This window comes from Ruditapes philippinarum, unplaced genomic scaffold (assembly GCF_026571515.1).
Source record: "Ruditapes philippinarum isolate M1 unplaced genomic scaffold, ASM2657151v2 ctg10661_1_1_1_1, whole genome shotgun sequence".
NCBI lineage: Eukaryota > Metazoa > Mollusca > Bivalvia > Venerida > Veneridae > Ruditapes > Ruditapes philippinarum.
In genome coordinates this window covers 1-25,547 of record NW_026864135.1, presented here as the reverse complement: position 1 = coordinate 25,547, position 25,547 = coordinate 1, and the positions used below count along the sequence as shown (strand labels likewise).

Sequence of the window (25,547 nt, the reverse complement as noted above, 5' to 3'; positions counted from 1 at the left end):
AATTAACGTAACGAAATCTTCCGAAATCGACTAAAATATCATTTTTGTTTCATGTTTTTTTTTATAAAAATCATATAAGAACAACCTTCGCGTGAGGCAGTATGTAATATTTAAACTATTATGGTAGCAGGATAAACAACAGCAACACGTGCATATAACTTGTTTACTTTTTTTTTTACTAATAAGGAACCAAACACACTTGGGGAGTACGGGTAACGTCGCAAAACAACAATCGGCAAATACATGTAATATTAAACTTATTTTTTATCCGTATAGTCTATGAAAATGAGTTAGGTAGAAGCAATATATTGTATTTGAGATTCATCAGCAAATGGTATTTCAACGTGTTAGAGATAAATTAATTCATCACGTGGTTTTGTCATCTCTGTCAGGACAGAGATCTTGTAGACGGTATTGGTCATGTGACGCCTCACGATTCATTACAATATAATGTCCTCATTAAAGACCTATTTCATAACATTTTGTATTTATATTATCAGGTTACATAAAACAATGTAAGTATGACATCACATGTAAGTAATCATTAGATGCTCCTGGATAATTATAGAACAGACCGTGTCGTCTGCGGCTATATGTAAATCTTAGATCCTCTTACGGAAAATTGTGTGTGTATTTTTAATGATAGTTAAAGAAATGCTAAATGTACGGAAGCGTCCTGGTGCCACTTTAATATGTTCTATAAAAAAAGATAACTCCTACGTAGGACTTTGTAACTTCTACGTAGGAGATAAAAAGAAAACTTAATTAGGAGTCCTACGTAGGACTTACAAACTCCTATGTAGGACTTTATATCTCCTACGTAGGAGTTAAAAAAGCCTGATTAGGAGTCCTACGTAGGAGTTTAAAAGTCCTACGTAGGAGTTTATAACTCCTACGTAGGACTTTATATGTGTTCCGCTGCGTAGGAGTTATAAAGTCCTAATAAGGTTTTTCTATCTCCTACGTAGGAGTTAGAAAGTCCTACGTATCTATAAAAAAAGTCCTACATAGGAGTTTTGAAGTCCTACGTAGGACTTATGAAGTCCTAATTAGGCTATTTTTATCTCCTACTTAGGAGTTATAAAGTCCTACGTAGAATTTATGTACAAAGTCCTACGTAGGAGTTATCTTTTTACGCTTCCGTATAAATGTGATCAAATGGAAGCCTCTTACTGCAATCACAATGCAAGCATATATTACACGGCCTTACATCTCCTTTATTTACTTCGAAATTTTCAGCGAGCATATTAAACATAATTAAAGATATTCAACTATACACAACTATTCAATATGAACTTTAACTAAATCCCCGCAGCGGTTACCTCCCCTGACTCCCGTTTTGATAACAAATATATTAGAAGTCCATGTACCTGAAATTAAAACTAAAAGGTACAATTGTATGTTTTTAAGCTATCGGTCTCGCTGTTATTATTACTAAATTTAAGTATAGTTTGTTTTTGGTTGTCTTTTTACTTTGGCCGGGAACCTTCATGTTGGCTGGAAGCAATAAGCTTATAGATACACTTCCGAACCCCTCCTGGAACCTACCAGTACTAAGCAATGAATTTAAAGATTCTTGCTCAAAGTTGTTTTGCCGATGATGGGGGTTTGTTTCAGACACGAGAATGTATCACAATTCCACCGAAACCGAAGGCTTGCTAGAATTGTAGTTTTGATCGATTTGATCCTTTAAATTTCCACATCCATGCAGATGTTACAATTGATTATACTGGCTGGTGCTTGTTTAGAAATAGAATTTTAAAGACCTTGTAAAGTTGGAGAACATTTTGAATACCGACAAGAAGGAAGTTCAGCGAATAAAAGCAAATATAGATATACAGGGCACCCACCACAAGTCTCTCAGAGAAAATTCCGAGACTGGGGCTCAAGTCTTTAAGTCCGTGGGAAGGCTTAGAAATTTGAAGCTGGTTCGAGTATGTTGGGGTGTGGGGGCCGGGTATTTAAATTAAGGTTTCTGGTCAACTGTTAACCAAGATGATGATTGAGTTTTGCAGCATACATTGACGGGAGAGACGGAGTTGAAGGCTGCAATTATGATAAATCAGTTTTTATATATTTCAGATAAAACCGCATCTGTACTGTATTGTCAAAAAGCATGATTGTAGTAACCGATTTTTTAAGCGAGTATGTGCGCGAATTTGAAAAAAAAACTCGAGTGTGCAAATGATCTGAAATCTTGCACTCGAGTAAAGACATCAAATAGTAAGCAAACCTCAGTGGAGTCACTAACAAGAGCTGTCAGAAGGACAGCGCGCTCGACTTTTTTTAGTGCTTGCCTATAAAACAAAACTTTGACAGTTAAGGGCACACAAGACTTTAACTAGGAATTTCTAAGTACAAATCAAGAAACATTTTCACAGAGTTATCTTCTCTTGCTTACAGATAGGTCTCATGATGGCACATAAGAACTCCAACTTCCAAAGTAATATCTCAAATGGTTAGGTCAACAAGTGGACAAGAATGAAAATTTTAACTGAGTTTCTAAGTCAAAAAGGGCCATAATTCAAATAAAATCCTTAACAGAATTACCTTCTCCTGCCCATGTTTGGGACCATGATGGTAAACAAGTATTCCAACTTTCAATTTAATATCTCAACCAGTTCAGTCAAAAAAGTTGACTGGTACAAAAAACTTAACCAAGATTCTAAGTCGATAAAAGGCCTTAATTTTTAAAACAAATCCCTGACAGAGTTACCTTCTCTTGCGTACAGATGGGGGTAATGATGTGAAATAGCATTAAAAGTTTCAAAGCAATATCTCAAAGGGTTAAGGCAATAAGTGGATTTTTACCCATATTCAATGTATTTTCTAAGTCAAAAAGGGGCATAATTCTGTCAAAAACCTTGACAGAGTTATGTCCTCTTGTCTGTTGATGAAGGTCGTGATGGTAAACAAGTATGGTCAGTTTCAAAGCAATACCTCCAATGGTTTTGAAATAAAGTGAGGTGGTACAAAAAACTTAACCAAGCTCAATACACTTTCTAAGTCAAAAAAGGGCCATAATTCTGTCAAAAACCTTGACAGAGTTATGTACTCTTGTCTGTAGATGGAGGTTATGATGGTGAACAAGTATGGTAAGTTTCAAAGCCATACTTGTAATACTTCTGAAATAAAGTGGGGTGGTACGAAAAACTTAACCAAGGTGTGACGCCGACGCCGACGCCGGGGCGAGTAGGATAGCTCCCCTTTTCATAGAAAAGTCGAGCTAAAAAGTGCATGTGTTCTTATAAATGGTAAGATGTCCACTGGTTAAAACGATGTGGTTAAATGAGCAACAACTTGTTTTAAAGCAAACTGATTTTTATTGATTACTTGATAATGATATAGCAAGGCGAAAAAAAGTGTTCTTAACATTTCAAATATTTGACATGATCTTGAAAATCAAGTAAGCAAATTCCTCTTACTAAGTAATATATTAAATGCCTGTATTTTAATTTCCTCTGAATATATTTAAATATTAAGATATCTTAAATAAAATATACTAATCAGTTGTTGTAAAAGCCTTTTTTACATGTATACATTCTCTCGGTAAAAAGCTAACAACCTCCTGAACAAATGTGTAAATCAAAATTATATTCTGAAGAACACAAACTGTGATATCCTTTAACAAAAACACAAATGTAGGGAATAAAATCAGTATACAAAATTATTTTAAAGGCCCATACCGAAATATCTTAAGACACAAACATCATTTAATTAAAATGAAAATAATCTTCAATTTCTACATAAGAAAATACTTGTAATAAATGATCAAATAACATTTGTTAAACAAGAGGGCCATGATGGCCCTAGATCGCTCACCTGAATTATCAAACTCATCCAAACAATTACCTAGACAAGCATTCTGACCAAGTCTCATGACAGGTGAGTCAAAAATGTGACCACTACAGTGTTAACAAGGATTATCCATATTTGAGCAGTGCGACCTAGTTTTTTACCCAGGTGACACATATTCAAACTTGACCTAGAAATCATCAAAACAAACTTTCAGACCAATTTCCAGGATACTTGGATCAAAACAGTAGCAACTAGAGTGTTAACAAGATTTTTTCTATTTTTAGCTCCGGTGACCTAGTTTCACATGCGATTTCGAACTAATCCAAGCAATTACCTAGACAAGCATCCTGACCAAGTTTGATGATAATCGAGTCGAAAATGTGACCACTAGAATGTTAACAAGGTTTTTCCATATTTGGGGCGGTGTGACCTAGTTTTTCATCCAAGATGACCCATGTTTGATCTTGACTTAGAAATCATCAAAAAAAAACTTTCAGACCAATTAACAGAATATTTGGATCACAACAGTAGCCACTAGAGTGTTAACAAGATTTTTCTATTTTTTAGCTCATGTGACCTAGTTTTTCATCCGAGATGTCCCATGTTCGATTTATTCCAAGCAATGACCTATTCAAGTTTCCTGACCAAGTTTGATGACAATTGAGTCAAAATTGTGACCACTAGAGTGTTAACAAGGTTTTTCTATTTTTAGCTCCTGTGACCTAGTTTTTCATCGAGATGACCCATGTTCGAACTCATCCGAGCTATCACCTAGACAAGCATCTTGATCAAGTTTGATGATGATTGATGCAAAAATGTGACCGCTAAAGTGTTAACAAGGTTTTTCTATTTATAGCTCCGGTGACCTAGTTTTTCATCCGAGATGACCCATATTCGAACTCATCTGAGCTATTATCTAAACAAGCATCCTGACAAAGTTTGATGATGATTGGGTCAAAAATGTGACCACTAGAGTGTTCACAAGGTTTTTCTATTTTTAGCTCCTGTGACCTAGTTTTTCATCAGAGATGACCCATGTTCGAACTCATCCAAGCAATTGACTAGACAAGCATTCTGACCAAGTTTGATGATGATTGGTTCAAAAATGTGACCACTAGAGTGTTCACAAGGTTTTTCTATTTATAGCTCCTGTGACCTACTTTTTTCATCCGAGATGACCCATGTTCGAACTCATCCGAGCTATCACCTAGACAAACATCCTGACCAAGTTTGATGATGATTGGGTCAAAAATGTGACCTCTAGAGTGTTCACAAGGTTTTTCTATTTTTAGCTCTTGTGACCTAGTTTTTCATCCGAGATGACCCATGTTCGAACTCATCCGAGCTTTCAACTAGATAAGCATCCTGACCAAGTTTGATGATGATTGAGGCAAAAATGCGACCGCTAGAGTGTTCACAAGAAATTGTGGACGGCCGGACGGACGACGGACGACGGACGACGGACATTCACCGATCCTAAAAGCTCACCCTGAGCAAGCTCAGGTGAGCTAAAAAACAGGAATAATTTTGATTTACATGAGTTGCCAGTCTTTCATGCCTTCAATCATGAATTATAAATATTAAGAAGTGATATAATAATGTTGTAGTATTGGGCCTTTAAACACCGTCTTTCTAACAGTAATAAACTTTATAAAAAAATCAAACTGATATTTACAATCTTGCCACTTGCTTCTATCATAATCAAACAGGTATTTTCATTGGTTGCATAAAGTGAATATAATTAAATATTATGTCAATGTTTAAATATACATGTAGTAGTAGCATAATGTATTATATTATGGCAGCTTTTTGTAAAACCCTAATACAGGTTGAAAGATCTATGGCTGAAAAATGGCACTTTATATCTTCAGATGTCCATCTTACTAAATTGAAAAATTATTTTATTAAATATTAATGTAATAAGTACTAAAGGCTGATGAATCTGCCGCTGTTTTAACTATTTCTACTTCTCGCTCGACCTATTCATGCACAATGGTTGTGGATAGTTAGCTCCTGTTCTAATTGTGGCCAACAATAAATGAATGATTAATAACTGCCAGACAAGATAAAAAGTAGTTAGTGATGCCATTGTTAACATACTTCTCTTTCACCTTATCACCTGTAGTATCAAGAAGCGATCATTTTCTGCAGCAATAGCCAAAATGTGGATAGGCCAGACAAATGAAGCTTACTGGAAAATTAAATCAGAATTTCTAAAACATGAAAAACTAGAAGAAAAAAAAATGTTTGTTAACATGGAACATATATGTCTTTAATGAACAAAACAAAACTTCCCCCATTGTTTTTTTAGATCTCTTATGATAGCGTAATCTTGCATTTGGTCTTCTATATGTCAATGGTTTGCCTCTTGCTAATACACATTCACTGCAAACAGAATCTTAACTCAGCTCTTCATTCTTTATGGTTTGTCTTATAACAGACTTTTTTTTGTTTCTTCATGTGGTGTAATATTATTTCAATAACTTCAAACATATTTATAAACGTTTGCTTACGTATTCATTACAGAATAATTTCATGATGTCAGGAGTTATCTTTCATTACTTCAAAATTGCAGATTTTAATACCATTGACAAAACTTCTTTAACACTGATAGGGTCTTATTTCCCATCTCCCCTTTCTTTTTCAACTGCCACAACTTGTTTATCTTTTTTCAAATCCTTTTTCAGATGATCTATCGGTATTAGATGCTCCTTAGGGGCAACAACCGTCGGCTGGACTGGAGCCTCGATTTGGAGAACGCCATCATTGGTTAGACTGGACTGCAGCTTTTTCGGATCCACGTTTTCCGGAAGCGTGCACTCCCTGAAGAATTCTTGGTAAAACTTACGGCCATCTTCTTCGTGAGCGTGTCTTGCATGGACTTTCAATGTGTTGTCTTGGGTCTGCACGGTGATTTCATTTGGCTTGAACTTGCTGCAGTTAAACCTCAGGCTAAATTTATGTTGCCCTTTTGGATCTGAAGTAAACAAAATACATTTGTTTTACACAAAGCCAGTTCGCAAGTTTTAATGATTGTCCACAAATAAATTCATATCGTAAGCTGTTCTGAGCGACAAAGAGCGGCGTTTTCTTTTATCGTCGAATTTTGACCGTGACCTCTGTGTCAATTTTTATTAACATAAAAAGTTGGATTCTGCACACCTTTCAGTGCATCAACAATCATTAAAATTAAATTGCTTTATATATAATTAAATTGTAAACTAAACAATATATAAGCCAATTACACAGTAACACGATGAAGGTTTTCTGAACAATCATTTCAACAGCCTCGGGTATTATTGATATCGGTAAAATAGACTACGGAATTTGTACCGTGTGTTCCGGCGATGAAATTTCGAATGTTGAACTAATTAATCAGCCTTTTCTATTATTTTACAAAATACCAGGCAAATAACTAAATACCCGCATCAGTAATATAAATTTACACATTTTCCGTTCATTAAATTTCCAAGAGGCCTCGTAGAATACATGTTTATGTGTCAGGACAGACGTTTACAAGATTTAATTTCGATAATTCAAAAAATAATTACCTTTTTAATATTACTAATAAATTGAGATTTTTTCTCTGAGACGGCGTTTTTAAAGTTCTTGATAACTGAGTGGGGCGAAATAACTGCGGGCAACGAATCACGATCATGCATAGTATTTTTTTGCACATCCATAACTTTGTCCAAAAATTAAATCATTATGACATCTAATGTAAATCTTTTGTAATTAGTTCTAGGTTGACCCCCATATAAGGGTATATTGACTAGACAAGTAATCTGACATAATAGATGCTGAAAAATAATCAAACACTGACAGAAATACTTCGATATGTTTGTCGTCTTGGTTTCTGAAGTTTATTTCTTAACTTCCAAGAGCTAATATCAATCCATTGACTAACTAGTACGCTCCATCAAAGGGCAATGCAGCATAGGTATATAAGTCATACAAATAGTTCTAAGACTAAGATTAGGCATTCGATCAGTTAGATAAGTATAGCTTTAACTTGCTTCAACTTATTCAGGTAGCTATACGTATTATGGACCTTTAGAGTGATCTACATTGATCATTCATATCTAATGAAGAAATCATGAGTTAAATTACAAGGCGTACGAAAGACCCTATAGATCAATATTTTTGACATTCGAAGTTACTTCATGTAAGAATGTAGGTTTTACGCGTCACTCATATTATATATGACTACAGTAGGACGCCCCTGTATTACATGATCTTTAATTTATCTCATTCATTAGATCTGATCATTCTGTATCATCTTTTCTTATCATATTGTCATTTGGTCTATCATACAATAATCTTTTTCATTCACATCTGGTCATCTTTTTTACCTCCAATTAAAGATCTTTTGCAAATTCGTAGTATAGCTATAAAAAACTGATCATCTAGTACATGCTCGAGTTACATTCTACTAGATTAAAACATGTAAAGCTCAGCGATGTAATATATACGATTAGAGTTGTTGCCCTATTTTGTAATGAACATAGACTTAAAAATATTACAAATATTTCTGTTTACAACGTATTCTGAATACCATTAGTCACTATCCGTAAAATATCATGAGATCTCAATCTCTCACTTTGTTAAACTCGCTCTGTGGCAGGCACCGATGTTTACAAATGGCGCGGCATTATGATTAATATTTCATATTCGAATTTAGAAAATTGCTCAATTGCACGTCAGTTAGGTTGCGCTCGATACTCTTTTCCGTTTCATATAATGGGATCAATCTTGGTATACCAGGAACTCGGCATCTTAATTAGATCAGTAGGCGATGAGCTACAGTAGTTGGATATTTTATTTTATTTTTAATTGATAAGTACATTGTTTGAAAGTTTTTGTTAATGATAGACCATGCAATTGAAAGAACAGAAGATAGGCTTTTGAATAAAGCTTGAAAGGCAAGTCAACCGACATTTTTAAAAATTTTCAAAATGCTACGCGTTTATGAGCAATAACTATTAGACGTCAGGCTATAACAAGCCTGTAACGTCTAATCTATTGGACTACAGTTAGGTATGCCAAAAATCCTTGTCGGACAGTAATTTTGTAATGCTTATTTATCAGAACGGAAATACCCCTAGATAAATAAGCGCAAAATTTAGTTCTTATTAAGTTTTTCTTCTACATGCAAGTTGTGCTATATGCGTAAATCACGCACATACGTCCGTTAACTAGAACACTGCACGGGAAAGGATATTTTAGACCGTCCATGTTGTATAGGGCGCACAGTAAAATTTCGGAACGCCCAGATTTATTTACACAAAAGACATAATTAAGTATAAATAATCATCGATTAGTTTAGAAAATAATGTGCCATGAACCACGGAAACAGTGGGCCATAAAAGCCAATTTAATTAATAGTACAATGTAGTAGCCACTAAAACAATACATCAAAAGTTCAAAACATATCTACCAATTGAATATACTGGTAAACTTAGCGTACATTTTTGTTGAAGTGTGTACATTTCAAGTCAATGATTTTTTAAGTTTTTAGGTGTGTAGATAAACAGCTATATCAAGGTCAGGGTCAATGACCGGGCGCAACCTTTTAAATCAAGATATTGATTCAAAAACTCTCCACCAATTACTTTATAATGTGTGAGTTTAACTTTTTTAAATATCATCAATGGTAAAATGCAAAAAAAATAATTAAATAAATCCTAATTCATGTTCATTGTTGTATAAATATATCGAACCTGTGAAAAGTCATCTTAAGGTGAGAAAAAACATGGCCTTTATACACAAGACGAAGTGGTCTTTATTTGAGATCTTTATCCAGAGGTAGTCCTTAACACAGGTTAAACTGTACTGTATACACAAGTCTATTCAAATATTACACAAAATGTAAATAACAAGAGCAACACCATTTTTTTTAATGTGTTGTCATATATTTGTTCTGCAGCCATAGATCTATTATTAAAACACCAAATAGAAAACAAATAAATCTTTTAAAGAATCAAATCATTGATTGATAAGATATTAAAATGTAGTTAAATGCTTAAAGGCAATGAACCAATATATCTTTTCTCAAAATCGTGTTTACATGAATAACAATGAAATGTCTTATTAGTGAAGTAAAACATGAAAGTGAGTTCGCTTGCACTAAAACCCGACATAATTTATGCATATTGAAAACATGACTTGTGTATTTCACTAATAATTTCATAATAGAATCTACCATGAAAGATGGATACGTGACATGTACATCTTGTTATGATATTAGAAGATCATGTATATACCCCACGCAGTCCTTGACCTATATTAAGTACGTACGTACGTACGCACGTACGTACAGTAGAACCGTTTCATATTTGAACGAATAATATATGCCATGCAAAAAATTCTGAAACACAATTTTGAATAAACATTGGCACAACTGTGCGCTATTTACAGATCAGATGCAAACAATGAAGATATTAAATTTCATTTTCTTATCGTAATTGTATTAACAGATGCTGTTTTCTATATGTAAATCATTGTGAATTTAAATCATTCTGACATAATGCATTAAGCCTACCTGTAATGAAAGGCTGTCGTAAATCCAGATTCACTGGTTGTTCGTCCATCCGAAGCATTTCTCTCCGAATCTTGTCCAGTTCCTTATCAAACCGGATTCGGGACTCTTCAAAACTCCCCATTCGCCAGTCATCGTCAAAAAGATGCAGCCATTCCGAGAACAAATCTCGCTGTCGGTCAAAGTATCCAAAATCCCACTTTGATAGCGGCACAATATCCCAGGACATGTTTTTGCAGGATGTTCACTCGATGTTGTACGGTGATTTTACCTCTCGTGCGGGTTCTACCATCGAGGTGAAAAAAAGTAGAAAACAGTAGTTCTATTTTTAGACAGCAATACTTTTTAAAGGTTAACTATCTCGACAGATGGATTGATCTTTCTTTCTATGGTGTGTAATCACAAATCCAAATTTATATGAATGATTTTATTTTATGTTAAACATATTTTGTTACATGTCTGCATGATTTTGAGAGCAAATAAATAAACAGTACTTACCAATCTATCTTTTACTCCGGGGCTGCCTTCGATTGCCTAACCCGTGTAAGTAGTGTCGATACCGGAAAAGCTCATATGCGCATGCGTACCTTTAATAGCAATCGAACAAGCACGAGTTGATCGGGTTGTAAACAAATATGGCTGCGCCCAGGGAATTATTTGCGTTATTAGAATTTCTAAGGCAGTACTTTGTTGAATCTGGACAAAAAGAACTGGTTATTCAAAGAAATCGGACGCTAACAATGCTACATGCCTGTATATCTGTTTATCTTTGTTCTCCAAGGGATGCCGTGCCTAAGGTGGATTTTTTTGCAGAGGATATTGTTCCAGCTATGTCTGCATTTGACTTTAAAAGCCATTTTAGAATTGAAAGAATGACTTATGAGATTATTTTGGAAAGGATCCGTCCACATCTGGTCTTTAATCACATTGGAGGAAAGGCTCCAGTAACCCAGAAAAACAGCTTTTGTTATTTCTGTGGTACATGGCCAATCAGGAATCAATGAGAGAATTGTGTGTGCTGTTCAAGGTTTCAATATCTACCGTCCATGCAATAATAACTAGAGTCAGCAAAATTATCTACAGGGTGCTTAAAACGGTAAACAACTTTTTTTGCTAGATAGTTTTTATATCATAGTAAAAATCAAGGCATTAGCAATCATTTCCTTGTCATTGGCACCAGAGACATAGATGATGTTATCTGTCTCTGTTGGCAATTATATGAAAAAAAATACTGTAATTGTTGAAAGATCTTTATTATGTTGTTGATACTAAAAGCTGTATGAGAATCCCTTCTATTATAAGACGATTTATAATAATCAAGTAAATTATATTCCTTTCTTTCAAGGAGTTGTAGTTAATACTTGCTAACTTGAGACTCAATTTACAGTGATATATTTTACAACTTTATCTCATGAAATTATATTTAAGGTTATACAATGGCCTGACGAGAACAGACAAGTGGAAATCGAAAGAGAATTCCAACTTCAAAGTGGAATACCACATATTGTTGGCATCATTGATGGTACCCACATTCAGCTTTCACATGTTCCAAATGGGGATCAGGATTATGTCAATAGAAAGTCATATCCTTCAGTTCAGTTGCAGGTGAGAATCTGCTGCAATAGTTACCCTTATTATGCTGAATTTTGTAAATGGACTATTTATTAATTTTTCCTTTGTTATTGTGACGGTTAGGAGCATATCAAAATCTATTACATAGTACATTGTGTGCATACATGTGCATGCATGTCTCGCTTTATACTGATTGCTAAACTTTTTTTGTTGTACTGAATACCATATGTTAGTTGGTACACAGATAAGGTAACTTAAGTGTAGAATCAAAATAATCATCAATGTTCTGAACAATAAATTAACATCAAAAATATATACTACACAGGCCAATCATACCTTATGGGATGATTTTGAGAAGTCTTTATAAGTTTTAGTTTATATTTTTCATATTGGCAAATATTTGTCTCATTTATTTCCTTTCAGTTGGTTGTTGATCATGAAATGCTCATCACAAGTGCTCAAACCGGTTGGCCAGGATGCACGCACGATGCAAGGGTACTACGTAATTCAGGTATCTATGACAAAGCAAATGCTGGCAACCTTGTAAATCCTGAGAGGCATATAATTGGAGATTCTGCATATCCTTTACGCACATGGCTGGTGACACCTTACCGAGACAATGGTCATTTAACTGGCAGACAGAAAAGATTCAATCGAATGCTCTCCTCCTGTAGACAAAATGTGGAAAGAGCCATTGGTCATTTAAAAGGACGTTTTCGCCGATTACGAGAAATATCATTATATACCATGGAAGGTGTTTGTTACTTTATAATGGCTGCCTGCGCACTTCATAATCTTTGTATCATAAATCATGATGACATTGATCAGTTTCTAGACAATGCGAACGATTTGAATGGAAACCCCAATCGGTATCCTAATGTTTTCAGAAATGCAATTGGAGGTGATGCTAAACGACAAAGACTTCTTCAGTTGATACCTTAAACGTAATTAGTGTTTGACGGAAGTCACTCTTGTGCAATTAATTTGAAAAGTGCTCCCACTGAACAGTAACCTATTCTTCAAGACTACTGTAGAATAAATGCAGAGGATGGAAACAGTTGAATGTTCCATCTTGTATAACTTTCACTTGTTATATGAATTTGTTTTATATTAATTCTCAACTTAAAGGTTCTACTCATTAAATTTCCTGAAGTTTATTACTAAGTATTTAAATTTTTCCTCACCACAATAAAATTGTGATGCTTCCCATTCAAGATATCTTTCCTATGACTTGAAAGTGCTCAAACGTTCTAGAATCACATAAAAACTATCCGTAAGACTTTTCTCAATGCTCAAGTCTAATTGAAAGCTTTGTAGAAAAGTAGAACAGGCATTATACAATCGAATATATAATCAGAGTTCTGTTGATTGTTTCCAAATTAAACACCTCGACAGTAACATATAAATTTCATATTGAAAAGAAAGTTCTATGTTGTAAGGGGGCAAAACTGATATTCATCTCAAAAGCTGAACTAATTAAGGAGAAGAGATAAACAATAAGAAAGTTTAATGATTTTAATCAACATAAATTATAAAATGTCAACTGCTACTGCAGTGTGATAGTATAACACTTAACTAAAATGAGCAACTTTTACTCGATACACAACAAAATTAATACATGTAATACTCAAAATGAATAAATCTTGACTAGATCTGCAATAAAATAAATAATACACAAAATGAACAAATCTTTACTTGTGCAATAAAATAAATAATACACAAAATGAACAAATCTTGACTAGATCTGCAATAAATAAATAATACACAAAATGAACAAATCTTTACTTGTGCAATAAAATAAATAATACTCAAAATGAACAAATCTTGACTAGATCTGCAATAAAATAAATAATACACAAAATGAACAAATCTTGACTAGATCTGCAATAAAATTAATTATACAAAAAATGAATAAATCTTGACTAGATCTGCAATAAAATAAATAATACACAAAATGAACAAATCTTTACTTGTGCAATAAAATAAATAATACACAAAATGAACAAGTCTTTACTTGTGCAATAAAATAAATTATACACAAAATAAACAAGTCTTTACTTGTGCAATAAAATAAATTATACACAAAATAAAACAAGTAACTGGTGTTGTTCACAACACACGTCCCCTACTGGTGCTACCTTGATTCAATTTGGAATAGTATTATTATACCTTTTCACTCAATTTTGTTTCTAGTTTGTGTAATTGCCCCTATGTTTCATATACAACACCATCAAATTTCATTTACCCTATTGCAGTATCAAGAATTTGCAACATCTGCTTTAATTTTACACAATCATTGAGACTGATATTGTTACTCCGGATAAAATAAATCAACATCACATCACCCAGAGAACTCTTTAAATCAAAATATTTTTAGGATTATCTCCCTTGCTGGTATGTGTTCCCATGTTCATAGTGAAGAAGTATTCCGAGTCTGAAGAGAATATCTCTCATAATAGTTCTATAAGAGACAAATTCTTGAAATTCAGTGAATTTTCTAAGTCGAAAAAGGAGTATGTGTTCCTCTTTGAACATTTATTCCAAGTAAATACCTTTGATAGTTTTTGAGTAATGGACACCATAGAAAAATTTAACCAACGCATACACTGATGCAGACGACCACCAACCTATGATATCTAGACTTTTTCTTTGAAAAATAGAGCTAAAAATGACCCAACATTTCTAAAAAAATATCTCAATTAGATCACATTCACACAACAAAAAGTGCATGTAATTTCTAAAAAATCTGTGAGCACGTACAGGCCAAGGTCTATTAATCAAACTAGCACCATAGAAACACTGACAGTATAACACTGACAGCAATACAATTAGGTTGGCTATGCCTAATCAAAAAGTGTAATTTAAGTTACATGTGAACCAAAGTTTGTTTGCTGGAAGCGGGTACAAGCTTTTAAGAAAAAAACTTGATTGTACAAAATGTATAGTTTCAGCTGACCTTATCAGTAAGGCAATGTGAACAACACAAACATTTGTTTTGCCATTGCATAATGTGAAAGTACATAAACTAGTCTTGGAACACTGGTAATTACAATTCTTACATATATACGGGTACATTACATATGAAAGCAAAACATGAAACTTATCAAACATGATGCAATTTTATGGGTGTCAACTTGACACTTATTTTAATGCACAGGTGAGCTAAAAAAAACAAGAGGCCATGATGGCCCTGAGGTCGCTCACCTGTATATAGCCCCCCCCCCCCCCTCCCCGGGCCAATTTTTACCCAAGGGCTTTTATTTGTTTATTTGAACAGACTTGGTAGACACCCATAAGAGGATGTTTCATGCTAAACATCTAAGTTCTAGCTCATTGGGTTTTTTAAAAGATACATAGAGCTAAAAACAATGACAGCCCTGGGGCAGGGCCAGTTTTGACCCGCGGGCTTTTATTTGAACAAACTTTGTAGATATTTACTTAAAGATGTTTCATGCTTAATATCTAAACTCTAGCTATTTGGGTTTTTTCAAAGAAGATTTTTAAGTTTTTGCTATACACATATAAGGAAAATCAATGACTGCCCCCCCCCCCCGGGCGGGCCAGTTTTGACCCCAGGGCTTTTATTTGAACATACTTGGTAGACACCCATTAGAACATGTTTCATGCTAAATATCTTAGCTCTAGCTTATTGAGTTCTTTAAAAGAAGAATTTTTAAGTTTTTACTTTATGCATATAGGGAAAATCAATGACCCCCTGGGGCGGGGCCAATTTTGACCCCAGGGCTTTTATTTGAACAAACTTGGTAGACACTCATTACAAGATGTTTCATGCTAAATATCTTAGCTCTAGCTCTTTGGGTTCTTTAAAAGAAGATTTTTTAAGTTTTTACTATATGCATATAGGGAAAATCAATGACCCCCTTAGGGGGGCCAATTTTGACCCCAGGGCTTTTATTTGAACAAACTTGGTAGACACTCACTAGAAGATGTTTCATGCCAAATATCTAAGCTCTAGCTCTTACGGTTCTTTAAAAGAAGATTTTTTAAGTTTTTACTATATGCATATTGGGAAAATCAATGACCCCCCAGGCGGGGCCAATTTTGACCCCAGGACTTTTATTTGAACAAACTTGGTAGACACTCACTAGAAGATGTTTCATGCCAAATATCTAAGCTCTAGCTCTTTGGGTTCTTTAAAAGAAGATTTTTTAAGTTTTTACTATATGCATATAGGGAAAATCAATGACCCCCTGGGGCGGGGCCAATTTTGACCCCAGGGCTTTTATTTGAACAAACTTGGTAGACACTCACTAGAAGATGTTTCATGCCAAATATCTAAGCTCTAGCTCTTAGGGTTGTTTAAAAGAAGATATTTAAAATTTTTCTTTCGGTTGCCATGGCAACCAGAGTTCTGCAAGGAATTAAATTCTTTGAACAATTTTTAAAGGTGACCACCAAAGAAACATTCCTGTGAAGTTTGGATGAAATTGGCTCAGTGGTTTATGAGGAGATGTCATTTAAAGCAAAAGTTAACGGACGGACGCCGGACGGACGCCGGACGAAAAGCGATCACAAAAGCTCACCCTGTCACTTTGTGACAGGTGAGCTAACAAAAGTATATTCTAAATTTAATCACAGCAAAAACATTTTATACAAAAAAATAAAAACGAAACAAATATCAAACAGACTTCCAACATCTGGTTTACAGTCGCATTTATCTTTTATTGGAATCACCAAAATGGAATGACACAAAAAATACATTTCAGGTATTAAAAACAGGCCTATATGTCAGCAACGTATCCCATTTCTTAGATGCTTCTCAGTTATTTCCACTTAAGATCTGGAGCACCAACTCTAGGAAAAACATAAAAGCATCTTGCAAACTTAAGGTAGAGCGCGGGGATATAGTCCAGTATTAAATGACTAAAGTTAATGTCACTGTATCTGTCTACAATATCTGCCCACATAAGAGAACTACCACATGGTTCCAGATCTACAGACTTAAGTAAAGAGCAGTTTAGTAAAACTGCTTCCAGTATGTATGGTTCAACAGACTGGCCTAAGTCAACTGCCCGTAAAGCTTGTAGTTGTGGCAGTTTCCTGCTTATTTCAAACAAACAGACTAAATTTACCTTGAATCCACTAATGTCAAGTCCTATAAGATTTGTGTGATATAAAACTTTTAACAAATCAAAACCATCAAATCTAGTGTAATAGCCATGAATGACTAAAATTTTAAGTTTTGTCAACCTAGAAATGAAGACCAAACTACTACATAATGCACCTTGCAAGTACAGAGCTTGTAAATTGGTAGCAAGCTGAAGATATCTTTCAGCATTTCTTAACCTGCTACTTAAATTTAGTGAAATATTTGTGAAAAATTGCCAGATATACTTTGTTACACACAGATGATAAAATCGTTTGCTTACAAACTGCAACCTTATCAAGTCTGTCACATTCAAAAATACAAGAATGTGCAATAAAATGTCATTTGGAAGTGTATCCAAGTAGCACCCTGACAACTGCACCTGAAAAAGAAATAGGCTTGTGACAGGTTATTGGGTTTCACTACAGACTACCAAGGAAATTTTAACTCTCTCAATTCAGTCCAGAACTGCTTTTCTCCTGAAATTCCTTTAACTACACTGAACAAATACAAGAGCATTACCTTACATATGAAAACACTGTTTTTTTTTCTTCTCAGAATAAAAATTGGAAATCTTTCTGCAGTAATTATTTTCAACTAAGAATGTCTAAACACTATATGCATCTAAGCAATAGCTATTAAGGTTAAATATTTTAATTGATACAATTTATAACTAGAAATGTGTCCATAGGACACGGATGCCCCCACACGCCACTGTTCTGTCAATCTTATGACTCTAGGTCAAATATTTTTTGGACTACATGTGCCACAAGTTGAAAACTAAAAATCAACAAAGGGCCATCATTCTGTTAAATTTGGTCGCAGCAAAAATTCCTTCCTTTACTACCATCTACACATTAAGGTTGTTCATCCCTAGAAGTTTAAGCAAAATCTGCCATCCGGTTTAAGAGGAGTTGCGTTCACAAGAATTCGGGACGTACGGACGGACGGACAAGTGCAACGCTATATGCTCCCACTCTGTGGGGGCATAAAAAAAACCCTATGTTGAAAAAAAAATCAAATTGCCAGAAAAAGTAATCTCTTCTTGCCAATACTGTTTACAAAAATCTTTAAAAGTAACCTAAAATATCTGAGAATGGCCTTAGTGACCATAACATGATTAAGTTATGTCTACTTTGAGTCAAGTGACTTTTCAAATAAGTCCAAAAATCTGTCAAATCTTTTCATTTTCTGTTCCTCTTGTTTTTTCACAAATTCATTGAAATCCTCATTTTTCTTTTCAATACATTCCAAAAGCTTGACAACTTTGTTTCGTGGAGAGTTGACAGTTTTTGATGTCACTTTTCGTTTATTGACATTTTCCTTGCTTTGAACTACTTTTGGTACAGACCCATTTGAATTACAAGGAACACAATTTACCTCATTTTCAACATTCACTTCTGAAGCTGCACTCTCTGTGTTTGATGTGTCGAGCACAAAACTGGGTTTTGTTGAAGCTTTAGTGCCATACAATTGACTGAAAATGTCAAAATATTTACAGGTGTTTCTACAATTTCCAGTTTTACCATTTAAATCTACAATTTCCATGTACTTTCGTTTTAAGTTTTTCCATTTATCCTTTATTTGCTGTGCAGAAACCTGCACTCCTTCCTTTTCCATTTCTGTCTGAATCTGGTTCCAAAGAACATTATGAGACTTGGTTTGGTTGAATTTGTCATCAAGTGATGCTCTTTTATCTATTAGTAACCTTTCCTCACTTTCTTTCCACTGATGGACTTGACTCTGGTTGCTTTTACATTGGCTTTCTTCACTGCTGGTGTCACAGACTGTAGCTGAAAATAAGTTATTTATCATTTATCATTTTGTCAATTGTATTTAACAGTACTTAACAGCCATTTAAATACTGGCCTATTACCATACCCAATTTACTCTGCGGCTTCTAGCCTACACACCAGTCTGTAGTGGAACAGACAAGTAACAAAAATAAAAAAAATCCTGGGAGGGTCTAGCATCTACTTTGAAAATATAATAGTTGTGAAAAGGCCAGCATATTACTTGGCTACTCATTACTATTCCTAGAATTAAACCAGAACCAGGCAACACCAATCCCTTAAAACTGTGTACATTCATGCATGAAAAGTTGGTCTGTGGAACTCCTTGAACATATGACCCTTAAAAGATCAATCAATAGTCTTAATCACTCCATCATGATGGCAGTAAAATATGAATTGTAAAGGTATAATTCCCAGAAAGTTGTACAAAATATATAATATTTATTCTGCAATACCTGAGAGTGTGGGAGTGGGACTACTGGCTGGTAGTGGCCCTACTTCTGGCACAATAATTGACACAACCAAACTCTCTGAAAAATGAAAAATAATAATTAAGTAGAAGCATGTTTGTCTTGTGATGTGAGGAACTTAGATTATACTATGGTACAAGTGTCAAAGTCAGTTGAACTTTTTTCACATTCAGGAATAGACAGGGAGTCTCTTAAAACATGTCAGTTTTACACAGTAATATTCATTTACAACTCTATTGTCACATAACAGTCTATCTAATGATGTCTGTGATATATGCCCAGTTAGCTCAGTTGGTTTAAAATAATAGAGAATAAAACTTGCAAGCAGAAGGTTGCCAGTTCGAGTGCCTTGCTAGGCGACACATTTTCTTCTCCTGTTACATTGGTGCCATACGAGTGATTAGTACCTGGCTTTGAAATCCGCATTGATGAAGCAATGGCTGATTAGCCTAAGGTGTCTTTGGTGGTACAATTACCTTGTTTAATTACCTGTATAATAACATAATTAAAAAAAAACACTAAAAACCTGAAGGGAGAAATGTAATAGTGCACATTTATGTGCAAATAATGTCTGTGATACATGTCCGGTTAGCCCCTTACCTGCAAGCAAGAGGTTGGGATACATTTTCCTTTCCTGTTACACATCAATTTTTGTGTATTTTAACAAAAACACATTTAACAAGTAAATATGCCAAATAATGTCCATAACTGTAAGCTTATTAAAATTTTACCTCCAGCAGGTCGTGCGTTTTCATTGTAGGCCTTCATGATTTTCAAAGCCAGCTCTTGATCTGAAACAAAGCATTTGACAGGCATTTTTTTACACAATTTACTTCAACCCGTGTTTAAAAATTTGGTCATTATGCTTATTCTAATAGTTTTAATGATCAAATGATGAATAAAAGTAACATTCAAATTTGAACAAGTGTCATTTTAAGTCTTCAGGTAAAGCAGACCCCCGATAGTTTCAGTTACATATATCACCGCCTTAGTTCGGTATTACAAGTCATGTAGGGAATACGACTTACATACAGTAGAATGTATACTTTATGATAATCAATTTACATCAGATGTAACCAGGGATCAAACTTGCAACCAGACGTATTCATTTCAAAGTAATAGAATTACTTTCCTGTTTTGCACACACTATATGTATGTACAACATTTGATTTTCCTATGTAGTACAGATTGGTGATTACTAGTATTACAAACATGTATTAATTAGGACAAGAAAAAAACATCTTGTGGTTAGGGTTACATGCCCATTTGAAATAGGTAGGGTAGGTAGGTTTTTTTTTAAATCATTCAAGATGCTTACAAAGGTATTCATACTGACATATCTAAATGCCATAATTTAACCCAGTTATAGTACTTTATTTCCATGATGATATACAGCAATGTATCTTTATATCAATAAAATTTTTATATATAGTATATGTTGCATCATTTCAAATGCATGTCTACAGATGAAAAATAAACATAAAAAATTTAGGGTCGGAAGGTTTTGCCAGGTAGACTAGTTGTAACATGATACTGATTATATCAATGTGTACATGCGCATGCTTAGAAAGTAGTACAACAGGTCTTGTTAGGAGTTAATCTCCTGTATTTAACTTGAAGTCATAGAACACACTTGTGTCTCTTATTTCTCACTAGAGTTATATGTTATATACTTGTTAAACTCATATACAAAACCACATAATATTACAGTAGTGTCAAGTTACCCTAACCACAACATTTTTTAGGCCTTACCTCCATTTGAAATTTGCTGAACAAGTGGTTCCTCTAAAGCTACACAGTCTTGCTTCCCATTTTCCATCACCATGAACACCCTCTTGTACCTAATAAAATTAACATCAAGGAAATATTACTTTAATCATATCTACTTATTTATGTAAGTCTGTCGCAACATTTGATCAAATTGCTTTGAAAAATATAGCGAATTAATTAAACAGGGAAGTCAAAGACCGGGCATCCTGGACTGACTTGCCCGGGTATAGACATAGACTAAGTGTATTTTAAAAGAAACATAAATTTAATGAAAAAATATACTGTATATACCCATCAGAAAATTTTTCAATGTCATTTTGCCATTCATGGGGGCGCCATATTGGATTGAAATCTCTGACACAAAGTCAAACAATATTCAGTGATCAAGTTTTTAATTCTAGCTTTGAAAATATAATATGCATTTCTATCTCAATTATTTGTACTAAAAATACAAGAAAACTCATATTTTGTTATTGTATGACTTCCCCATTCCATTGGCTTTACCTAAATTCATATTATTTAGTACGAATAATTTTGATGACGAACTGTTTCTTAATTTACTAACATGCGGTTGGCATTCAATACCTTTGGGCGGAGGAAATAATGCTTGAATTACTTTAACTATTTTATATAAATAAAGTAAAGATAAATTCAAAGGCTATATTAGATTCTATTAACAAACAAAAGCAGAAAAACTATAAAAAATCCTCTCACTTACTCCTTTCCAACGTTGTTGGCCGCCATTTTTAACACTTCTGACCCAGCTGATAGGCAGTGTCCAACCCGCGTTACTCGGGTACGCAAAACTGATGACGTATTACTCAACTCTACCTTGTTCGATTGTTACCCGTGTCGAAAGTGTTAAACCCGCGTTAGCAATCGAAGGCAGCCCGGTTGTCTGAAGCAATATTTAGTATAGATTGTTCACCTTTAACAAAAAAATGAGCATGCGCATTCGCCGTCGCTAAATTTATCTCAAAAATAAAAAAATGATTGCAAAAACTTATCATTTAGCCATATAAAACAATTAATTTTCAATAATTTTGATGCTGTCACATTAAAGGAAAGATAGATCGATAAAATGGCTAAATTTTTCTGATTCACTAGTTTACGTAACACGGATACTGCGTCAGAGAGAATTCTCTAGAAGCATCCAATATGCTGTACATGTTTAACGTCCTTGAATGTTCGCGAATGTTCTATTTTTAACTAGGTATTTTCCGTCTTTTCGCCGATATATATAAATAGACCGCGATCATGCGCACGGAAGTCAAACTAAATTCAAAACAGTTGATTTTCGCCAAAAACTAAATAAAATTGCACAAAATAAAAGTAATAATGTCTATGCTACCGCATTCGAGGTTGAATTTTGGATATTTTGACCGACAGATGGACTTATTTCCGGACTGGGTGCATTTGTTTAATAATGACTGGCGCATGGCAAATTACACGGACTCTCGGCTTCGGTTCGGTCGTCTGCTGGAAAAAGTCCGACGGGAAATGGAGAGAATGGACGTCCAGCCTATCAACATGGATTTACGAAATCCGTTTATAACAGGTAAGTTGATCCATAGATTTTTTTACTGTTTTTTTGTTCATATTAATAGATCTATATTTTATTTAAGTCTAGGTCCTCACTCAATGGAAGATATATAATATAGTAAAATGCATGTTTATAGAGGTGACAGTATGGTAAATATTGTAGGTCTATGTGTTTATGTATATTTTCATGAATAAATCGATATGGAATATCTTACGTTTCACTGTATGAACAGTAAAGTTATGTTGTTTCGATAATTTTATGGTCTTCATGAGTTGATATGCTAACGAATGAAATGTCCTGGAGCAAAATAATTATATCAGTGCTCTCTCTCTCTTAAGTAAGCAATGATGACGTGCATGCGCAATTTGCTCATACCTATTTCTTTCATTTTTAAAGTGTCCTTTCTTTCAAAATGAAAATTACACACATAGCTTTATGTATATACTTTGCCGCAAAATATCTAAGTACATATATGATTTTAATTCATTTTTTATAGATCCCGAAGGTCAGCACAAATTCACCCTTCGTTTTGACTGCAGTCAGTTCAAGCCGGACGAAATAAGCGTGAAGACACATGACGGCCGACTTCGCGTGCACGCAAAACACGTGCACGAAGAAGATATGAATCGCAAAGTGTATCAAGAGTTTTATAGGGAGTGCGTTACTTCCGGAAAATGTTTGATCCAGAAAACGCTAAAGTTCATGTCTCACCGAGGATGGCGTTCTTCAAATCGAGGCTCCTGTTCCGAGCACAGTTATTGCACCAAAAGAACATTTGATTCCAATTGAGCATCTTAAAAGGGACACTAGAAAAGACCGACAGGTGGTACCATTTACGGAGGAGGAAGATGGTCAAAGTCCACAGTAAGTGACTGTAGTCTTTATGGATATAATGATATATAATCGTATTCTATAGGATTTGAACTTTGTGTAAATAGATACTGATTGAAGAATGTATTTTATGAAGAAAAGGGAAAAAATTTAATATTAATACAGGAATGTAATTTAAATTAGTCAATTTTGAATAAGTTTAAGATGTAAAACTAGAATTAATTTAGTCAATACAAATATTAAAGTAGAAATAAATATGAAAATACATTGGATTACACAATATTATTTTGATAATGAAAACTTTAATGTATATTGTCCTTATTTTCATCACTGTTTTTGTTTGTCATAGCATAATAGTTTTATTATTTCATAGAAGGTATTATGAATATGTTTAAGCTGTAAATAATTATTTTGTTAAGGAAAAGAATAATATGACATAAATTCGTTAGTCATTTCTATATACGAAGTAAATATTGTTTTGTTTCCTTTATGTAAACTTGTTTTGTACAAATTTTTAATCTTGTTACTAAATAAAAATATTTTCCTTGCAAATGTATCGTTGTTTTTTTTTCTTAACAAAATCTTTATATGATATAATTACTTTTAAACGAAAAACAACAGCGAATCATCCTCCTCCTCCTCAACAACAACAACAAAAACAACAACAGAATTGTTTCTTACTGCAATGTCGTTTGTGTTTGTAATATACTGGTAACTGAGTTACAAGCCACTGCCGCGGATTCGAACTTTTTGTAGCTCCTACCTTGACCGGTCAGCTTACCAATCTAGCACTATAGGAAGATCATAATTATATAGGTTATACCGAGCTGGTAATTCATTTACTATAACGGCATTCACAACTGAAAGTAAAATCGATAACTGTTTCCTAATGAAAGGCACATAGTTATACTAATGTCTTGCCAATTGAAATGTTAATATTCTTTTTATTAACGTTATTAAAAAAGGGGATGACATGTTATGTCATTAAAACAAAGATCTTAGCAGATGTTAGTTTTACCTCCAGTATCAACCAAGACAACAGACGGAATTCTTATAGAACATTATACATACACTCTTGAATTTACTTCCGTAACATTAAAGAACGTTTTCGCGTTACGTGTTATACCGAATAATATCCCAAAGAGTCGTTTGTGACAATGAAATGCTAGAGTTTTTTGTAGCAGAATATTTACACAAGTATATGATAAAATACGGTTCTTGTACGTTATGAGAAAAATTATATATTTTTTAAACCTTTGACACGCTGCTTTTTGCAAGGCCAAATCTTAAGAAAGAGTGAGTGTGTGAGATACATTTAGTAAAAGAAGAAAGCGAAAGAAAAACGTTTGTTTTTCATTAAACTGATTAAATATAGATACATTTAGTAAAATAAATAACGGACATAAAAGACCCATTGTATTATAAAACTCTTATTTACCATAAATTACAATGTAATAATGTTTCGTGGTCAGGTATTTTATACGGACTAATATTTTATACAGGACGTATTTGTGTACGTGATTCATGCTGGCAGTAAATTTAGCGAAATATATACAAGCATGTACATTGTATATTATAATATAATGCACGTGTAACGTTGAATAAAAAGAGAAGACCGGTGTTTATATCTTACAGAGTTGTGTTCAGATACACGATGTGCAAAATGCTGGATAATGTTGAAGTTTTTTGTTCTTGTTGTTTCATATACATGTACAATGTATGTATTTGAAAATTATGAATGACACCAACAAGATGTGGCTCTTTTGCAAGAGGAGTAATAAAGATGACTTGAATATTTTATAAAGCAAGAGTTACCTCCCATTAACTAGTATTTCCGCATCACGCACATGTAAATATCGGAAAATCATTCAGTACATCTCCTAGTTTAAATAAATGCTGTTGACATATGATTATGCCCTGTATGGTCACATACCGGTATAATAAATACAAATAAAGACTAAATTTGTGCAATTTTATATCGAAAAATAGACGTACATAAAAACATTAAAATCCTCCTCTAACCTTTAAATCCAATTAATATAAAAAAATAAAAATAGAGATGTTCATCATAAAAGTTTTTTTTTTTTTTCTGCATCATAATTAAGGTCGTTTTTTCCCTTGGTGC

At 33.9% G+C, this 25,547-nt stretch overlaps 2 protein-coding genes and 2 pseudogenes across 3 annotated transcripts; 2 read left to right on the top strand and 2 right to left on the bottom strand.

Annotated features, from left to right (window-relative positions):
* Positions 1-3,300: 3,300 nt before the first annotated feature.
* Positions 3,301-22,134, bottom strand: LOC132724527 (heat shock protein 27-like). The gene is made up of 4 exons (XM_060709394.1): positions 21,943-22,134; positions 10,835-10,854; positions 10,340-10,621; positions 3,301-6,775 (listed from the first exon to the last, which is right to left on the bottom strand). Exons 3-4 carry the CDS (start codon positions 10,563-10,565, stop codon positions 6,417-6,419), a joined length of 585 nt encoding a protein of 194 aa, XP_060565377.1. The 5' UTR covers positions 10,566-10,621; positions 10,835-10,854; positions 21,943-22,134; the 3' UTR covers positions 3,301-6,416.
* LOC132724525 (uncharacterized) lies at positions 10,869-13,068 on the top strand (annotated as a pseudogene).
* Positions 13,410-21,936, bottom strand: LOC132724524 (uncharacterized). 2 transcript variants are annotated; one of them, XM_060709391.1, is made up of 6 exons: positions 21,767-21,936; positions 21,031-21,119; positions 20,010-20,069; positions 19,264-19,338; positions 18,396-18,808; positions 13,410-17,397 (listed from the first exon to the last, which is right to left on the bottom strand). In XM_060709391.1, exons 1-6 carry the CDS (start codon positions 21,790-21,792, stop codon positions 16,693-16,695), a joined length of 1,368 nt encoding a protein of 455 aa, XP_060565374.1. In that variant the 5' UTR covers positions 21,793-21,936; the 3' UTR covers positions 13,410-16,692. The 2 variants fall into 2 exon arrangements, with proteins under 2 accessions (XP_060565374.1, XP_060565376.1); XM_060709393.1 differs by lacking the exon at positions 21,767-21,936 and adding an exon at positions 21,340-21,748.
* A 92-nt stretch (positions 22,135-22,226) lies between the features above and the next one.
* Positions 22,227-23,802, top strand: LOC132724526 (body wall muscle protein HR-29-like; annotated as a pseudogene).
* Positions 23,803-25,547: the final 1,745 nt, after the last annotated feature.